This window comes from Peromyscus californicus, unplaced genomic scaffold (genome assembly GCF_007827085.1).
Source record: "Peromyscus californicus insignis strain IS unplaced genomic scaffold, ASM782708v3 Scaffold_10__1_contigs__length_136768540, whole genome shotgun sequence".
In the NCBI taxonomy this organism is placed as follows: domain Eukaryota; kingdom Metazoa; phylum Chordata; class Mammalia; order Rodentia; family Cricetidae; genus Peromyscus; species Peromyscus californicus.
The window spans coordinates 100,942,825-100,961,817 of record NW_026294391.1 but is presented as its reverse complement, the minus strand read 5'-3'; the positions used below and the strand labels follow the sequence as shown (position 1 = coordinate 100,961,817).

Below are 18,993 nucleotides of genomic sequence, written 5' to 3'. Positions count from 1 at the left end.
CTCACATCTGCAATGCTAGGACTCGGGAGGCTGAGGAAAAAGGTTTCCTGGACTCAGCTGCCAGTGCTGGCTGACAAAGTGAGTTCTAAGCCAGACTGTGCTGAGAGAGAGATTCTGCCTCAAAACAAAACCAGGTGTGAAGAAATTAGAAAAAAACAGATGGGGTGTGCACATCTGTAACTCCAACACTTGGAGGTGGAGGCAGGAGGATCAGAAGTTCAAGGCTAGCCTTGGCTATACAAGACCATTTTTGAAAACGAGCAACTCCCCAAAGTCTATAACAATACTAAAGGTATATCTCTCTATGATGGAGCATGTGCTTCATGCAGGAGACCCTGGGTTGCACCTCAGAGCCATAATAAAAGTAAATAAATAAGTCAAAGTCCCCAGTGTCCCTTTTGAGGAAAATCTATTCCTCTGGCACATGTGGAAAATGACCTGTAATAACATGAGCCCTTTTTATGTTCTTTCTTTTTTTTTTTTAACACAGTGTCTCATGTAGCCTAGCCTGACCTTGAACTCACTAAACAGTCAAGGATGACCTTGAGCTTCTAATCATCCTACCCCTCTTCTCTGGTGCTAGGATCTCAGGCATGTACTACCATGCTAAGTTTATGCAGTACTGGGAATGGGACTCAGAACTTCATGCATGCGGGCACATACTCTACCAACTGAGCTGTATCTCCAGCCCTGAGATGAACCCATTTAAAAGCTAAGGGAATGGATGTCATCCACAAGATCCCTCCTGAATTATCCTAGCAGATAATATAGTTTCACCATAAACCTTGCTGACCCCTTTTCAGTTATTTGCAGTAGCTGACATTTTCTACTCCCTCTGTGTCTCTAGTGGGCTACACATTGTTGGTAGAGGCTTTGGAATCGGAACAGCTCGCCCAGTGACAGTGTATTGCTCCTGTTTGCTGAGGAGGAAACTGCAACTCAGAGAGGTGGGCACTCTGCTAAAGGTCGGTGACTGAGAGTCGGAATTTGAACTCAGGGTAGGCTGGACACTTTCCACTACACTAGTGGGTATGAATTTCCCTCCAGAGGCCACCAGGGAGGTCCAGGAAGGGAAAACCTCCAGCGAGCTGCAATCCGAACAGCTTCACATTGCCAGTTGTGTATGCGGGGCTTCTAAGTAAGCCTCAACGGAGTTGGAGGGTGTAGAGCTGTGATTCTCAACCTGTGGGTCTCGACCCCTTTGGGTGTCATGTAACAGATATTTACATTATAATTCACAACAGTATCAAAATTACAATTATGAAGTAGCAACAAGTTGATTTTATGGTTGAGGGAGCGCCACTACATGAGGAACTATATTAAAGGGTCATAGCATTAGGGAGGTTGAGAACCGATGGTGTAGAAGGGAGAAAGGATTGAAGGCACTGCTTCACAGGAGTCTTCCCTAGCTGAAACGTGACTTTTCTTAAAGCATTGCTCTAGGGATGCTTTGCGCGACAGCCCTCACTTCTCCCCAGCACAGCCATCCATCTTCCATGTGACCACCAGCGTGATTACGTCAACTCCTATCATTTTTCTTCTCTGCTTAGACACCTTCCATGACTCCCAAGTATCTTTTGGCTAAATTCATCAATGTGCCTCTTTTAGCGCAGCCTAGGAGGTCCTTTGTGATCTGGACTCACATCTGCTTTTCCAGCCTTATCATTAACCACTCCCCAGCTCCCATCCTGCCAAACTGACTGGCAGTTCCTGGCACTTCCTACATTCGCTGGCCGGCTCCCACTCACCACCCCCCCCACCCCCCACCCCCACCCCCACCCCCACCTCCAGTACCTTCCAGACTTCCTCCCTGGAAAGCCTTTGCTGCTCTTGTCCCTAGGTGTCATTTCAGGTCCTTCCTGCTTGCATCCTCTGAAGCCCTCCCCCAACCTTCTCCCTTACCTGTCCCATCCTTGCTTTTAACCATCTTTCTTGCCTACCCTTGTCCAGCACTAGAATTTAATTTCACGTCATCTCCCGAACTCTGTTTCTCAGGGAATTTACTCTTTCTCTTGGTGTGAGCATACCAGTGTTGCCTCCAAGAGCATACCAGAAATGCCAATGGCTTGATGCTAGGCACAGAGCATTTTCAGCATAGGGTTGTGTCCTTTGCAGCCAAACCTCAATTTTACATGGAGGAGGTAAGCTAGGCCATATCACAGTGATGAGAAAAATCTGTGGGAAAGAATAGCCAACAACAGGGCCAACCATGGAAAGCCACTCTGAAGTCCTCCAGCTGCCTTCATTTTCTCCTTGGAAAGAGCAGGGTGATGCTTGTCTCTGGTCCTCAAACCTGCCAATAGTTAAGATGCCTAGCTTCTTATTTTTTTCTACGAGACCACTGGCACGGGTGCCCCCTGAATGCTCAGCACATGCCAGTCTTCTCTTACAAGCCAGGAGAATGAAGACTCAGCCATGCGGCAAGGAGGCTCTGTGTGCCAGCCCTCACAAAGCCCAACTCACCTTGGCACCTGGAGATGGCGAGGTGTGGAGCAGGGACCATAGTCTGCTGTCAGTGAGCCAGTTTATATCTAAAAAGTGGGCACAGGGAAAGAGGGGGCTAAGGCCACATACTGGTGGCACTTGGGAACTGCTCCCCTCCCTCCATTCCAGAAAAGGTTATGTATAAGCAAAAGAACATGCCAGGTTACACTGTGCCAATATGTTTAAGGTGTAGTTCCTAGAGACACCAGGCAGGCTAAAGCAGCAGCAGGAAGGGCTTGGGTCATCCTGTGGGTAAGAAGAAACTAACGGGTTACTACGGGAAGACAGGGTAGCTCCCAGCACGTGAGGGCCAAACAGGAGCATGAGGTAGAGGTGGGGAGACCTGGATGTCTGGGCTCAGGAATGGGTTTCTGGGCTGTTCTGTAATGATCCCGCTTCTCCCTGCTCTTCAAAGATTGGGAATCCAACAGTTCATCAAAATGCTACAAAAACCTCCAGGGACCCAATATTTTTTTTAAATTATTGTTTTCTAAAGCAGCATGTTTCTCTAGTCACCAAGAGCTTTTCCCTCCCCTTCAGCAGAGTTAACCAACACTCTTGCATTTCTGTTTAATTCATGCCGCTTCCGAATGAGAGCAATTTCCCAAAACCACAACTTTCATATCAAACTTAACTTTTTAATTAGTGTGGACGAGAGCCAGGTGTGGAGGCAGACACGTCTACAGTTTCAGCACTCTCGAGGCAGAGGCTCTGTTTGAGGCCAGCCTGGTCTGTATAGCAAGTTCCAGGTCAGCTGGGCTGAGGGAAGGCCTGTTTCAGGAGAAAGGGCTTCTACTTGTGTCTAGTTGGAGGACACAAGTTGAGTCAATGGCTGATTCACCATGAAGTGTGGAAAATACAAACTGACCCTTAGGACTCACCCCTCTTCACCCCCCAGGACAACTCTTCTAGGACGAGACGTGCCTGAAGCCAGACCTGGACTCCAGGGCTGAGGAAGCAGGGGAATTGTGTGTTTCTACTCAGAGTCAAGGTAACGTCCCTCCTTTCGGGCGCAGCTTCTGGCCGTTTGCTCGGAGAAGGAGGCTCAGAGCCTGCCACGGATCACTAGCTTGAAGGTTTCGATTGGCAACCTCTTTCCTGCAAATATAAGTAGGTCCCCCTACCCCGTGGTTAGTAAGAGAAAAAAAAAAGACACTCAAAGATAGCTTTGTTTTGTGGAAAGAAAGAAAATTCCACTTTAATGTACTTAAGAACTCATCCATGATGTATTAGGCCTGGCCCTGGTAAGGCCTGGCCAGTCTCAGAAGCAGGTTGCCAGAGGCTAATGCTACCAGCACAGGGAGATTTGCTAACAGCAGACCCAGGCAGGCAGGTATTAGCCATTTGCTCTGCATCAGTAGTTTACAGTCTTAAATTATTTTTTTTAATATTATTCAGTAAACTCAGTAGTTCAATCTACCTAGAAACAGCTACTAGAAGTATAACTTTCCCTCTCTCTTCCAAGGAGGATCACGATCCTTGCTCCAAACATCTAAGTCCTGTAGTGTTGGGACTGGGCATCAAGGCCGGCCTGGTTCTCGGCTCTCCTTCTAGATGGATTCTTCTGACAGTTAGCTAGTGGCAGAAGACCTGGGACAGGGCTGGGGACCCAGACGTGGTCTGCCCATTGCAGGCCCAAGCTGTGTCGGAGGAGCATGTACTTGAGTGGGGTCAGGAACAACCCAAGAATGAGCTCTCTGGTCTACTTCAACGGTACTGGATGAAGGGGAACAGATGGCGCAGAAAGCCATTGCTCTGTCCTCTCTGATTGCCTGGTGCCTTCTTCTCTTTGGCTGGCTGAGCCATCTCTTTGCAGTGTGTCCCTATGGACTTGGAGCGCGGTGCACTTGGAGTGTGTCTCAGCGACCACCCAGTGCTGGTGGTGCTGTTGTTGTTGGCGTTGTCGTGCTCTTTGTCGCGTGCCATCTCCCATTCTTCTGCTCCAGACAGCTCCCTCAGGCTCCAAGAAGCACCGGGCCGCAGATAGTGACAAGGCCGGTGGCCACTGTGATCGCGACGCGTGGGGTCAGCCCCCAGAGCGCCCACCAGTACCTTGATGACCATATCGTGGCCCTGCAGAGCAGCCAGGTGGAGCGGCGTGAGGCCACCGCTGCCTGGGGCGCTCACATCAAGTGGCAGTCCCCGACGCTGGGCAAAGTCATGCAACCAAATGAGCTCCTCGTGGCGCCCGTGCTTTGCCAGCCAGTGCAGCACGCTGTAGCCGGTGATCGGGTCGTCCTGCATCAGCAAGCTGGGCTCAGCCTCCAGCAACTCCAACAGCACCTCAAAACGGCCCTCCGCAGCTGCCAGAATCCACGCGTGCTCCCTCGGCTCTAGGCACACTCGGCTGCTGCCCTGTCCGCTCGAGCGGCGGGACCCAGGCGAGGCCGGCTCCAAGCGCTCCTCCGACAGACACCCGGCGGGAGCCGCCCCCTGCAGCCCCAGCAGCTCCCGCAACGCCCCTCGCCGGCGCGTCCCACTCGCTCCGCTCACCGACAGGGTGCTGTGGAAGATTGGCTCCCGGGACAGGGTAGCACTGTCCGCGACGGCTTGGCCCTTGTACCTGCCAAGGCTACAGACGTCCGTTCTGTAGGAGCGGATCCGCACGGCTCTGGGCGCGTTCAACTTGGCTGGCTCGTCTGAGGACTTGGGCAGTGGGTTCGCGTCTCCTTGGGGCTGGGCCATGATCTTCCAGCTGCCGCCCGGGTGGCTCCGATGGCTAGCGTTCGTTGGCCTTCCAAGGGCCCCACCGGGAGAGGAACTGGCGCTGGCGGTGGGGAAGGAAGCGTCTTGAGCAACTGGGCTCCGAGGGAGGGAGTGAAGAAGGGGAGGAGAAGGATCGGTGGGAGGGAGCAAGGCGGGGGGGGAGGGTGCCTTTGTGGGCGGTGGGGGGCGTGGAGGGGTGGGCGGTCCAGTAGCGTCCCCTGGACCAGCCAGGCTTCTGCAGGCTGGGTACCACTGCACCATGAGCAAGCGCAGCGACCTCAGGACTTGACAGACTCCAACCCCAAAAGACCAGGTGAGCTGTAGCCCGGCCTCCAGCACCTGGAGAACAACCGGGGGGGTGGGGGAGGGTGGGGGGGAGGGGGTGAGGTGGGGTGCAGGGCGCTGGTATGTAGTGCTCTGGTCAACCGGGTTCTCAGCATCCCAGCAGCTGCTGGGGTGAAGAGGCCCTAAGTCGCCTCTTCTTCTGTGGGCTGGGCTGAGCTGGGCTTCCAGTCACAGCCTTCAAGAGCCGGATCTTGGAGCTTCAGGGGCGATCGCTCCCTACCCTCTCTTCCTTCACTCTTTACGGTCGCTCCCTACTCGCTCTTCCTTCACTCTTTATCTCAAGAATCTTCTTGCACTTTGTCCCTGTGCGCCTTCTCCCTAAGCCTTCCGTGAGGCAGCCTGGCCGCTCCGTGTGACTCAGGCTCCTCTGCCCTGCCCTTTCTGTAACCTTGACCTTCTTCTTCGCAGCAGCACCGGAGTGTTGTAGGGGATTCCTGCCGAGAAACTTGAGAACGGGGGGTGGGGGTGGGGGGACCTGGTAGAAGAGGTATTTCCCAGAACCCAGCCTTCTCCCTTCATTACTTCTCTGGGTTGGTCTGAAAAAGCAGCTCCTGGTGAACCTGACCCAGCGTCACAGAAACAGTTGTCCTCTTTACAGATTCATCCCTGATAATGCATTAGGAAACTTGCTGATGTTAGTAAACTCGTAGCTTCTACTCTTTTGAAAAGGGCAGATAGTTTATCTTTTTATTTCAGCATTAGACTCCTCTTAGTCTTTCCTTTTACCAACAGATGATTTTGCTGTTTGCTTGATTTTTGTTTTGAGACAATATCTTACTTTAGCCCAGGCTGGCCTGGAACTCCAGGTGAACCTCTCTGCCTCTGGTCTCAAGAGACAACAGTTCTGATATTTTGGAGACAGGGTCTTATGCGGCCCAAACGGGCCAGAAACTCAATATGTAGTCAACAATGACATTGAATTTCTGATCCACCTTTTTTCTCGTCCCAAGTGTGGGGAATAAAGGTTGCCAAATTACCTCCCCCTTGAGATAGTAGTTCTTACCTGCCCTCCCCTCCAGTGTTAAGGAACTAAGCATGCAAGAAAGAAGGAGCCAGAGAAGGCTTTGGAGCCAGGGAGGGACACAGCCATCATTCAGGCTGTGTTTGGAATATGATTTTGGGGAGAGGCAGGAAGCCACCTCTTTAAGCAGTCCAGATCAGGGTGGGTGGGGACTGAGGCCAAGCCAGCTCTCTCCTCTGGGTCCTACAGTGGCACCAGCCATGGACAGTGTCAGACAGTGGCTTTTCCTCCTTGTTGTTCAAATATTTGGAGTTGCCTCTAAATATCTTGAGTGTTCCTTCGTGACAGTATATGAATTTGAACCTGTTCTGTTTTTTTAATTTATTGACTCTGCACTAGACACTGCCAGCTACTTCACATGTGTGAGTTCTTACTTCTCCCCATGGTCTTAGGAATTAAGCATTCCTTCCTTCAGTTTGCAGAGAGGTTAGACCACTTGCCCAAGGTCACCCAGCAGGAAGTAGCAGAGTAAGTCTGTGGGACACAGTAGCCTTTGTTCTAGCACAAAGAGACTGGCATTCAAGCCAGGTTTATCTGCTGCAGATCACTCACACAAGCGCCAAATTGCAACCAAATGGTTGAGTGAGGGCTCTCTGAAGCGACCTCCTCGTTTGCCCTCCTCTCCCTAGACCACCCTCCTTTCTCTCTCTCTTTTAAGTTTATTAATCTATTTTGGATTAATAATAATTATTACTATTATTTTGGTTTTTTGAGACAGGGTTTCTCTGTGTAGCCCTGGCTGTCCTGGAACTCACTCTGTAGCCCAGGCTGGCCTCGAACTCACAGAGATCTGCCTGCCTCTGCCTCCCGAGTGCTGGGATTAAAGGTGGATTTTCCATGTCCCCACAGCCCAGCCAATTTGGGGTTATTGTTGATATTTGGGTTTTATCTGGTCCAGGTTGGCCTCCATCTCCCGATCTTCCTGCCTTCACCTTCCAAGTGGTGCGATTACTGTCACCATGCCTGCCTCTGATTTGTTTGTTTGTTTGTTTTTTGAGATAGGATCTTTTTACATAGCCCAGGCTACCCTGCTACTCACTGTATAGCCCTGACTGGTCTTGAACTCTCAGCAATCCCCCTGCCTCAGCCTCCCATTTCCTTCACACTTCTGTCTGGTGAAGTTCTTCATGTTTTGAGATCAGCCCCTGTATGCACCTTATCCAGCCATCCTCCTCTGCCCCAGCCCGGGATGACCTCTTACTTCCCACCCCGCTGCTTCTTTTACCCCATTGTCACCCCGCTTAGGGGGGATTGGCTATTATACTTCTCCTCTTTCTCTGACAGGTTGATTAAACTGTTTGATGAATGTATCACACACTATCCTTGTGCAAATTTCGTATGTGCAGAAGAAATAAGTAGGTGCTACTTTGCTCTGGTTTGGTAGCCTGGGGAAAAGGTAATTTTGGTGTGTGTGACTGTGAATATAAATTCGTATTGGATGAGTCCATGTCAACTCCTATCACTGTATCAGACCAAAATCTACAGGACTTAGCAACTCATTGATTTGCTCAATTTATAAAAATAAAGAAAAATAGCAATTAAATTGTTTCTTCCTTGAGCCAAATGGCTAAAGCTTCCTCTTGGCCTTAGTGGACTCCTTAAAGACCAGGCCCAGGCCCAGAATGGGCTCCAAGCTTGCAGGCTTTCATTTTCAAAATGAACCCCAATTGACAAGCAGCTATTCCGTTGCTCTGGAAAACTCCCCTCCATAACCCCAAATCTGTAAACACCAAACCACATGCATGCACACGCACATACTTCCAGAATATCCGAACAGCTGCAGCAATATTTTCTTTAAATCAAAATGCCAGCCTGGAGAATGCTGGATGGAAGAATGCTTGAACTATTAATTTTCCTTGCCACTAAGCAGGCAGTTCCCTTCCTATCAGCATCAATAATATCTCTAGTTCCAGTTCAAAGACTGCAAAGGCAGGCACCTGCCTGGCACCCATGACACACGTGCCCTTGCTAAACTCTATTTCTAGAGACCAAAGCCACTTACTTCTCCAGTAACTTGTTTCATCTTGGCTCTGAGGGCTCTCTCTTCCCCAGATTGCCAGATGCACACCCCGATCCCCACAACCACAGAACCCATCTCTATTTCAGCAGCAAGGGAATGAGGTAGAGTGAGAAACAGAAGGGATACTACCAACCTGCTTATGACCGAGATATTAGTCACGTGGCAGCCTTCATCTTACTTGCATTTTCAGAATGGGACCTGGGTCTCAATGGTTAGACAAGTACTCTTCCACTGAGCTACGTCCCTAGCTCTCATCTCATCAAATTCTTGGAAATGATTGACCCAGAGTGTAGAAGGTAGCTGTGTGCGCCACCATGCCCCCGACGCCACACCAAAAGTTGACTGTAGGATGGGTAATTTATGTTGCTGCCCGCTGGAATACCCCTAATATCCCTGTGGTTTTATGTAGGGATCCTGTACTATGATAATGAAGAGAAATTGTTTAGAGAGGCTCTAGCTATGTTGTCTAGAGTGGCTTTGACCTCAAGATCCTTCTGCTTCAGTCCACTGAGTTTGGGGATTACGGTGTATGCCACAATGTCTTGCCTAAAAGAAGTCTTCGTTGTTTTGAGGAGGGGTCTCACTAGGTAGCCCAGGTTGTCTTCTAACTTGTGATCTTCCTGCCTCAGCCTCCCATGTGCTGAGATTAGAAGCTTGCACTGATTCTAGCTAATTTACACACAATTTCCCAGGAACACTGGTCCTAGGGTGAAGGCAAAGGTATGTGCATCCTAGGATATCAGTGAAATTTGGCAGTGGACTTTATAGATTAAGAAAAACCCATTAGTGCCCAACAGGCAAGAGGAAGATGTATAGGATATGGTAAGTAAATCTCTCAGACTCCCAGAGTCCTCTGTCAAATTATGCTGATGTCATAATTTTTTTTTGGGGGGGGGAGGCAGGGAAGGGTCTCACTAATGTTGTCCTGTCTAAGTACCGGGATTAAAGCATGTACCATGAAGCCCATATCTAATATTATATGATTCTTAGATTCTTATATAGAAATCTGTTTTTCCACACTATGTGGGTATGAGTGTGTGGTGGTTTGAATGAAAATGTCCTCCATAGGCTCACATGTCTGACTTCTTTGTCCCCAGTTGGTGAAACTGCTTAGGATGGATTAGGAGGCGTGGCCTTGTTGGAAGAGGCATTTCACCGGGGTGGGGGTTGAGGTTTTCATGGTACCCCTCCCCCACCTCCTATTTGTATATCAAGATATACATTCAAAGCTGTTCCTCCTGCCACGCCTTTGCTTCACCACGTGGACTCTAACCCACTGGAACCCAAAGCACCAATTAACCTGCCCCCCTTTTGGGTTTCTTTGCATAACAACAGCTCTGGCTGTCCTGGATCTCGCTCAGTAGACCAAGCTGGCCTCGAACTCACAGAGATCTGCCTTGCCTCTACCTCCTGAGTGCTGGGATCAAAGGTTTACTTATTATGTATACAGTGTTCTGCCTGCATGTGTCCTTGCAGGCCAGAAGAGGGCACCAGATCTAATTGCAAGTGGTTGTGAGCCACCATGTGGTTGTTCAGGACCTCTGGAAGAGCAGTCAGTGCTCTTAACCACTAAGCCATCTCTCCAGCCCGCCACCTTTCTTTTATAAGTTGCATTGGTCACGGTGTTTGTCACAACAATAGAGAAGGAACTGACACAGAATGTGTGACCAAGAACGGATGTTTGAGTGGTGTGGTGACGAAGGTGGTGGTGTGCGTGTGCGGTGTGTACACTGTCAGGTGTTGCTCTCTGGTTGTCAAGAACGGATGTTTGAGTGGTGTGGTGACGAAGGTGGTGGTGTGCGTGTGCGTTGTGTACACTGTCAGGTGTTGCTCTCTGGTTGTCAAGAACGGATGTTTGAGTGGTGTGGTGACGAAGGTGGTGGTGTGCGTGTGCATTGTGTACACTGTCAGGTGTTGCTCTCTGGTTGTCAAGAACGGATGTTTGAGTGGTGTGGTGACGAAGGTGGTGGTGTGCGTGTGCGTTGTGTACACTGTCAGGTGTTGCTCTCTGGTTGTCAAGAACGGATGTTTGAGTGGTGTGGTGACGAAGGTGGTGGTGTGCGTGTGCATTGTGTACACTGTCAGGTGTTGCCCTCTGGTTGTCATTTTCCCCTTCTTGAGGCTTTTACACTAGGAGATATTGTTTAAATTTTTAAATTTTTGTTTTACTTATTGTGTGTATGTATGTTTCGTGTCTGTGTGTGTGTGTGTGTGTGTGTGTGTGTGTGTGTGTACATGTGCTAGAGTGCATGTGGAAGCAAGCACCTTTGCCCACTGAACCTTCTAGTCAATCCGGGATCTCATTTTCAATATTTTCCCCTCTAGATTATGAACAAGCCATACTGAGTACTTTCCCAGTACCTTGAGATTATTTCCTTTCATTCCTTCCTTCACTATCAAAAATTCCAGTCTTATTTTGTGAGATGGGGCTACTCAGAGTAGAAGATGGTAGAATCAAATTGAAGCACATGCGAGTCACGAGTCACATGTCCACACCTGCTCAAAATGACCTGGCAGTGAGCAGGGAGGAGAAAGAAACCTTTCGGCCTCAGTGGAAGCAGGAAACCTGCCTTAACACCAGGGTTAGAACTGCCTGACTGGAGTCCAGCAATCCAGCTTTGGGTGTGAAGTGTGAAAAGAAAAAAATATTCCACATTTCATTGACACTGTGAAGAAACCCAATGCCTTCTCCAGGAAAACTCTGGGGATATTACCATGTGCCGACACAAGGGGGCGCTCTAGAGAACTAAACCTGAAAGACAGGGTTCCAGCGGGAAGAGGCTTTGCAGGTGGGAGGGAAGGGGGCTGCTCACCCTTGGCTTTTAGATAGCTTAAGGGAAAGAGGCACTGGTGTCAGGACTTGTGGTAAGACATAGATGTCACCCTGAAAGGAGGGGAACCATCTAGAGAGAGAGAGGAGGGTAGTGAGTGGCACAGTGGTTTGTCACTTTATTCAAAAACTAGGAGTTAAGTCGTTGGTAGAACACTTGCCTAGCATGTGCGAGGCCTTGGGTTCCATCCCCATCACTGAAAAAACAATAACTGCTGTAATATTTAAGGCTTGGAATAATACTGTTTTAGAACTTTTTTTTTTAGCATGCTTTCCTTTCTTTTCTTTCTTTCTTCCATCCTCTCTCTCTCTCTCTCCCTCTCCCTCTCCCTCTCCCTCTCCCTCTCTCTCTCTCTCCCTCTCTCTCTCTCTCTCTCTCTCTCTCTCTCTCTCTCTCTCTCTCTCTCTCTCTCTCTCTCTCTCTCTCGGTAGGGCTAGGGGTTGAACTCGGGTCCTAGGCACAGGTGCTAGGCAAGTGTGTTCTACCACTCAGCTACATTCTCAGCCTTCTCTCCTCCATTTTAGACCAGGAGTTGCTGTGTTATCTAGGCTGGCCTTCAGCTCCTGGACTCAAGTAATTCTCCCACCTCATGCCCCACCATCTAGTATAGGCTCAAGGTCCTGGCACTTAAAAATTATTTATCTTCATTTTATGCGCAGATGTGTTTTGCCTGCATGTATGTATGTGTAGCACATTCATTCAGTGCTTACAGAGTCCAGAAGAAGGCATCAGATGCCCTGGAACTGAAGTTGCAGGTAGATGTGAACCGCGCAATGTGGGTGCTGAGAACTAAATCCTGGCTCTTTGCAAAAGCAGCAAGTGCTCTTAATCGCTGAACTATCCACTCTGTCTAGGTCCTGGCTCTTTTTTATCTTTAATTATCTCTTTAACCTAGGCAACAAGCCAATGAGGTTAGTATAGAAGAGTAGTGTTTATCTCAACTCTTATATCCACGTATCTCCAGTTCATACGTGGGATTGAGGGAGGTTAAGTGACCTACCCAAAGCTACCTGGCTCAAAAGCCATAGAACATTCTGGGTGTGGTGGTGTGTACCTGTGATTCTAGCATTCAGGAGGTAGAGGATAAGATGTCCAAGGTGATCCTTGGTTTCAAAAGTCCAGTCCAGGCCCAATGTTTCTCCCCCCTCCACCTACAGATCAGGTTGTATTTCTCAGCTACTGCTCTAGTGTCTATCTGCATGCTGATAATGGACTAAACCTCTCAAACTGTAAGCCAGCCCCTAATTAAATGTTTTCTCTTATAAGAGTTGCCTGGGTCATGGTGTCTCTTCAGAGCTATAGAACTGTGTGACAAGACACTGTTTCAAGGCAATATTTAAAAGCTGGGTTGCAGAGGGGGCTGGAGCAGTTAAGAACATTTGTTATTTTTGTAGAGGCTTGGGATTCAGCTTCCAGCACTCAGGTGGCTCACAGCCACCTGCAACTTCATTCCAGGAAATCTACCATCCGCTTTTGACCGCTGCATACATGTGGTACATACACACACTCAGGTGTGCACAGGTGTATACACACACACACACACACACACACACACACACACACACACACACACACACACACAAATAGATAGACAAATAAACCTTTTTTGGAAAAGGAAAGAAGGAAGCCAGGCAGCAGTGGCTCCTAACTTTAATCCCAGCACTCAGGAGACAGAGGCAGGTAAATCTCTGAGTTCAAGGCCAGCCTGGTCTACAGAGTGAGTTCTAGGACAGTCAGGGCTACACAGAGAAACCTTGTCTTGAAAAACCAAAAAACCGGCCGGGTGGTGGTGGCCCACGCCTTTAATCCCAGCACTTGGGAGGCAGAGGCAGGCGGATCTCTGTGAGTTTGAGGCCAGCCTGGTCTACAGAGTGAGATCCAGGAAAGGCACCAAAACTACACAGAGAAACCCTGTCTCGAAAACCAAAAAAAAAAAAAAGAAAAAGAAAAAAAAAACGAAGGGTTTGGACCAGTAGATTTTGCCTGGCCCATTCAAGGCCACTATGTAAAAAAGGTTAAAAAAAAAGAGCTATTTATGTGAATCAAGAGTAGCTATCGCCGGGCGGTGGTGGCGCACGCCTTTAATCCCAGCACTCGGGAGGCAGAGGCAGGTGGATCTTTGTGAGTTCGAGGCCAGCCTGGTCTACAGAGCAAGATCCAGGAAAAGGCTCAAAGCTACACAGAGAAACCCTGTCTCAAAAAACCAAAAAAAAAAAAAAAAAAAAAAAAAAAGAGTAGCTATCGCTTAGCACACCCAAGGCTCACCCCAGTACTATTTTTTTAAAGGATTTACTCTGAATCAAAAGTCTTGCTCTTTGGACCAGGCATGGTGGTACATATCTTTAATCCCGGCACTCAGGAGCTAGCTAGAGGCAGATGAAGGATCTCTGTGAATTCAGGGCCAGCCTGGTCTACATAGTGAGTTCTAGGACAGCCAGGGCTCCATAGTGAGTTCCTGCTTCCAAAAGTATCCTGGCCTTTGTTGGATTTGTTTTGATTTTCAGTACTGGAAAGACAACCCAGGGCCTTGGCACACATAAGCAGCTATTATTCTACCGTAGAGATACCACCTTGTTTTGCTTAGTTTATGTAGCAGGAATCTTAAAAGTTCTTATTAATAGAATCAAACCTGAGGCCAATTATTGGGGTGAATGCTGAAAGATCAGAGAAGCAGAACAAGCCACAGCCACCTCACCTTGCCAGTTCCTCAGCTGATCCTGTTTCCTCAGACTGGAAGCCTCTGAGTCCTCATCCAGAATGAATCTCAGCTGAACTGTGCTGCTCAAAGCCTAAAAGCTTAACCAGCCAAATGCTTCTAGTTTCTGGTCTTCATGCCTTATGTATCTTTCTGCCTTCTGCCATCACTCCCTGGGATTAAAGGCGTGTGTCACCATGCCTGGCTGTTTCCAGTGTGGCCTTGAACTCACAGAGATCCAGACGGATTTCTGCCTCTGGAATGCTAGGATTACAGGCGTGTGCTACCAGTGCCTAACCTCTATGTTTAATATAGTGGCTGTTCTGTTCTCTGACCCCAGATAAGTTTATTAGTGTGCACAATATTTTGGGGAACACAATACCACCACAAGTTTATTTTTTTATTTTTTGTTTTTTCTGAGACAGTGTTTCTGTGTTTCCTGGAACTCATTTTGTAGAGCAGGCTGGCCTTGAACTCACAGAGATCTGCCTGCCTCTGCTTCCGAGGGCTGGGATTAAAGGCGTGTGCCACCTGTCTTGAAAAATAAAAAAAAAAGAATGAAAGAGAATGGGTTTGAGGTTGTCACTTCTGGTCCCCCTTCACCGTGTTTATCAAAGACCATATTACAAAGGGACTGGATGAGGGGACCTTCAGCAACCCATGCTTTGGGTACATTTAATTTAATTTCTTTATATATATATTAAGATTTATTTATGTGTGTACACTCATGTGTCTGTGTCTGTATTAGTGTATGTGCACATGTATGTGGAGGTGCCCATGGAGGTCAGAAGAGGGCTTTGAATCACTGGAGCTGGAGTTACAGGTGGTTGTGAGCCACCCAACATGAGTGCTGGGAACCAAACTCAGGTCCTCTGGAATAGCAGCAGCAAGTGCTCTTAACTGCTAAACCATTTCTCAGGCCCTTATATATATATTTTTTCGAGACAAGGTTTCTCTGTGTAGTTTTGGTGCCTTTCCTGGAACTCACTCTGTAGCCCAGGCTGGCTGGCCTCGAACTCAAAGAGATCTGCCTGGCTCTGCCTCCCGAGTGCTGGGATCAAAGTGTGCCACCACTGCCCATCCTCCCTTTTATATTTTTGTTACCAAATGCATTTAAGTAGATATCCCATGCCTCAATAAATCATTTCTTGTATACTCCATTTTGGAGACAATTGGTTTACTACATCAAGGCCATTTTTCAAATAATATGGATGGACATGGTGGCACATACCTGTAATCTCAGCACTTGGGAGGTGCAGGCAGGAGGACCTTGAGTTTGAACCAGCCTGGGCTACATAGCAACTTCCAGACTTGCCTGGGGTATACAGGCATACTCTGCCACAAGCAATAAAACAAGATCAGATAAGGTTACTAAGTACTGACAAGTAGAAAAACTAAGTCGTGAATGAGGGCGTGACGGGGCCAGTATCCCAACACTTGTTTGGCCTCAGTGCTCCTTCTACGACACTACATGTTCTGGTTGATTCAGTCACATGTTTCTGGTTTCTGGCACTAGAACGGAGGAAGATTTCTTAACTGTGTTTTCTCATCGGGAAGTGCCTTTCCCTCTGGGCAGGGTAGGGCAGAGTAGGGATTAGGATTAGAGCAAGTATGTGGGCAATGCCCTCGCCATGTGTGTGACACAGTGCTAAGCATTCAGTCCCCTCACATGTCCAGGAGACATCTATTAGTGGAGCCTCTGGGACGTGGCTTACCCACAGACCTAAAGTACAATGTCTCCTAAACCATACATCCATCTGCCCCAGAAGTAATATCTCTCTGATAAGTTAGTTGTGTGGCAGACAGTGTGCTGCCCTCTCTGTTTCTATCTCACTGAATTCCCACAACAGCTTTATAAGAACACTGTTGTCAGGGTTGGAGTGATAACGACTCAACTGTTAAGAGCACGTACTGCTCTGTAGGCAACCCAAGTTCCGTTCCCAGCATCCACATCGGGTGGCTCATAACTACCTGTAACTCCAGCTCCAGGGATACACCACTTTCTTCTGGACTCTAAAGGTGCTTGCACACATGAGCTCCAGACACATGTAGAATGGTACGGACTGTGTGTTGGTGTTTGACTAATGAGGTAAGAAAGGAAACTGGGGCTGGTGGGATGGCTCTGGGGGTAAAGGCAGGCCAGAGACGAGACCTGAGTTCAACCCTTGGGACCCACATGGTGGAAGGAGTGAACCAAATCCCACAAGTTGGCTTGTGACTCACACACACACACACACACACACACACACACACACACACACACACACTGTGGCACTGCCCCCATACATATGTAACTTTTCAAAAGAAACTAGAATGCTGGGTATTATATGACATAAAACTTTTTTAAAAATTAAAAAAAGATTAACTGGTTCTCAAACTTAGGATGTAAAAAATATTCATCATTTTGGCGCCGGGCGGTGGTGGCGCACGCCTTTAATCCCAGCACTCGGGAGGCAGAGCCAGGCGGATCTCTGTGAGTTCGAGGCCAGCCTGGTCTCCAAAGCGAGTTCCAGGAAAGGCGCAAAGCTACACAGAGAAACCCTGTCTCGAAAAACCAAAAAAAAAAAAAAAAAAAAAAAATATTCATCATTTTGAGTTCTAGCTCCCTACAGGAAATAACATGCTTGGAATGAAAAACGTCTACTCCCAGAAGCCTTGGCCCTAGGTTCTGAGAAGCATTATAGAAATGTGATAATGCTGTACCATCCAAGCACATTATCAATTTCTTTCAAGATTTTAAAATTTTTGCTGTTTCCAAGATAGAGGTTTTTCTAGTCAAGGCTGGCCTGGAACTCACTATGTAGTCTAGGCCAGCCTCAAACTCATGGCAATCCTCCTACCTCAGCTGAGATCACAGGTGTGAGCTGCTACGCTTGACTTGTGGCTTTTCAAAATTATTTTCTAAAAGTATCTGTTGCTGACAGTGGAAATGTAGGAGATGAAGCAAAAACTTTCTCTTCTTCTACTCAGAGAAGCATTGGCATTGACAAATGCCACCTGCTGTCAGTGGCCCTGGTCTGCCACTTTGACAAGAGAAGTCAATGTCAAGTAAGGGAAGTAGCGGGCTGCCTGATAGTGAACCCCCAAAGACTTTGGGAGTAATTTGATCTCCCAGGAGTTGAACCTGAGAAGCGCTTGTGTAAGGCAGGGAGATCTGGCCTTGGTCTTCTTGGAAGATTTCTGAGAACAGAGTGCTTGACTTTCACTGACAAGAGGTTGAAGAGCCAGTCCAGTGTGCATTTCACGAGTTTCCTCTGTTGATGGCAGCCGGTTGGAGCACTACAGAGGGATGCTGCCCTCCAAATCAGCCATGCCCTCAGTGTCGGCTGGGTATCATCATCTCTCTGGATATGGCTAGACATAATGCAGCTGATGGCTACAGGACAGACAGACAATACATCTTCAGGAAGCAGAATTTAAGGTTCAGAGAGCTAAGGGTCTGAGCAGGTGCCCAGACCTCTAGTGTTTCCCTTCTACTTTCTGCCATGCACATGCTGGTACCCTAACCCTGCCCCCCACCCCCACCCCCAGCAGCCTTGCTTGACCGCTCTTACCCTTAACTTCGCTTCTCCTCCCAGTACCCCCGGAGTCTGAGCACTCAGCCTCACGATTTATCATTTCCTATCTTGAGTAGGTCTCAAATGACTTATGTCTCAATTCTACATCTAGTGTCACAAAAGTGAGCACAGGGGGAAAGGCAAAGATTGAGCAACCACAACCGGAGTGGATAGGGGAGTAGGACTTAGAGATGGGTGGGGGGGGGGGCTGCCAGTCCAGTCTGAAAGCATTGGACAGTCCACCGTGGTGATAGATTGTGGACCCTAATAAAAGTTGCCTGAAGATCAGAGAACAGGAAAAGCCACTAGATTAAACATAGATGCCAGGCAGTGGTGGCACACACCTTTAATCCTCGCACTCGGGAGGCAGAGATCTGTCTGGATCTCTGTGAGTGCAAAGCCACCCTGGAATGAGACCGACAGTCTAGGAGAGAAACAGAGCCAGGCAGTGGTGGCACACACCTTTAATCCCAGCACTTGAGATCTCATGTCTTTGCTTGGGAAGGACACACGCCTTTAATCCCCCACTAGAGAGGTTGAGACAGGAAGTGATGGCTGGGTAGAGAAAGATATATAAAGTGGGAGGAGATAGGAACTAGAGGCTTTTTCAGGCTGAGGAGTCCTAGAAGTAAGACGTACCTTGTTCCTTTGTCTCTCTGATCTCAGCATTACCCCAATATCTGGCTGTGATTTTTATTAAAAGACATTTAGAAATTCGAGCAACAGTTCACAATAAGAATAGAGTGAGACAGGGTGCTGGAGGGCTGGGTTGTTGGACCTGCTGATCTACCTTTGGGCTAGGACCTGGGGCAGGGCAGAGCCTTCAAGTAAGGGTTATTTGAGGCAGAGGCAGGTGGAGCTCTGTGAATTCAAAGCCAGCCTGGTCTGCAGAGTGAGTTCCAGGACAGCCAGGGCTACATAGAGAAACCATGTCTTGAAAAAAAACAACCAACTAACCAAACAAACAAAAAACAAAAACAAGCTCATACCTGGTGAGTTCTTCCAACCTGCCACCACTCCAAATTTAAATCTTCAAACACTTTACCAGCTGGTTCCATTATCACCTCCATTTTCCAGGTAAGGAAACTGAGGCACAGAGAACAACTTGCTCGAGACTATACAGCTAGTTTGCATTGAGGCAGTATGACCCTAGTTCAGGCTCAGCTCGGAGCGTACACTCTGAAATAGCCACCTTGTGGAAGGGGCCTTCAGTGCATTGCACTCAATGCAGTGGTTCTGATGGTGGGCGTCCCAGATGCAGAGGGACTGAATAGGGAGACTATTCTGGCCACCCATATCTTTCCTGGTGGCACAGGTAACTGTGCATCTAGGCC

General features: G+C 48.3%; 1 protein-coding gene across 1 annotated transcript; it reads right to left on the bottom strand.

The window, feature by feature from the left end:
* Positions 1-3,707: 3,707 nt before the first annotated feature.
* On the bottom strand, positions 3,708-5,274 carry Sowahd (sosondowah ankyrin repeat domain family member D). The gene has a single exon (XM_052746783.1). It carries the CDS (start codon positions 5,167-5,169, stop codon positions 4,192-4,194), a length of 978 nt encoding a protein of 325 aa, XP_052602743.1. The 5' UTR covers positions 5,170-5,274; the 3' UTR covers positions 3,708-4,191.
* Between the last annotated feature and the right edge of the window lie 13,719 nt (positions 5,275-18,993).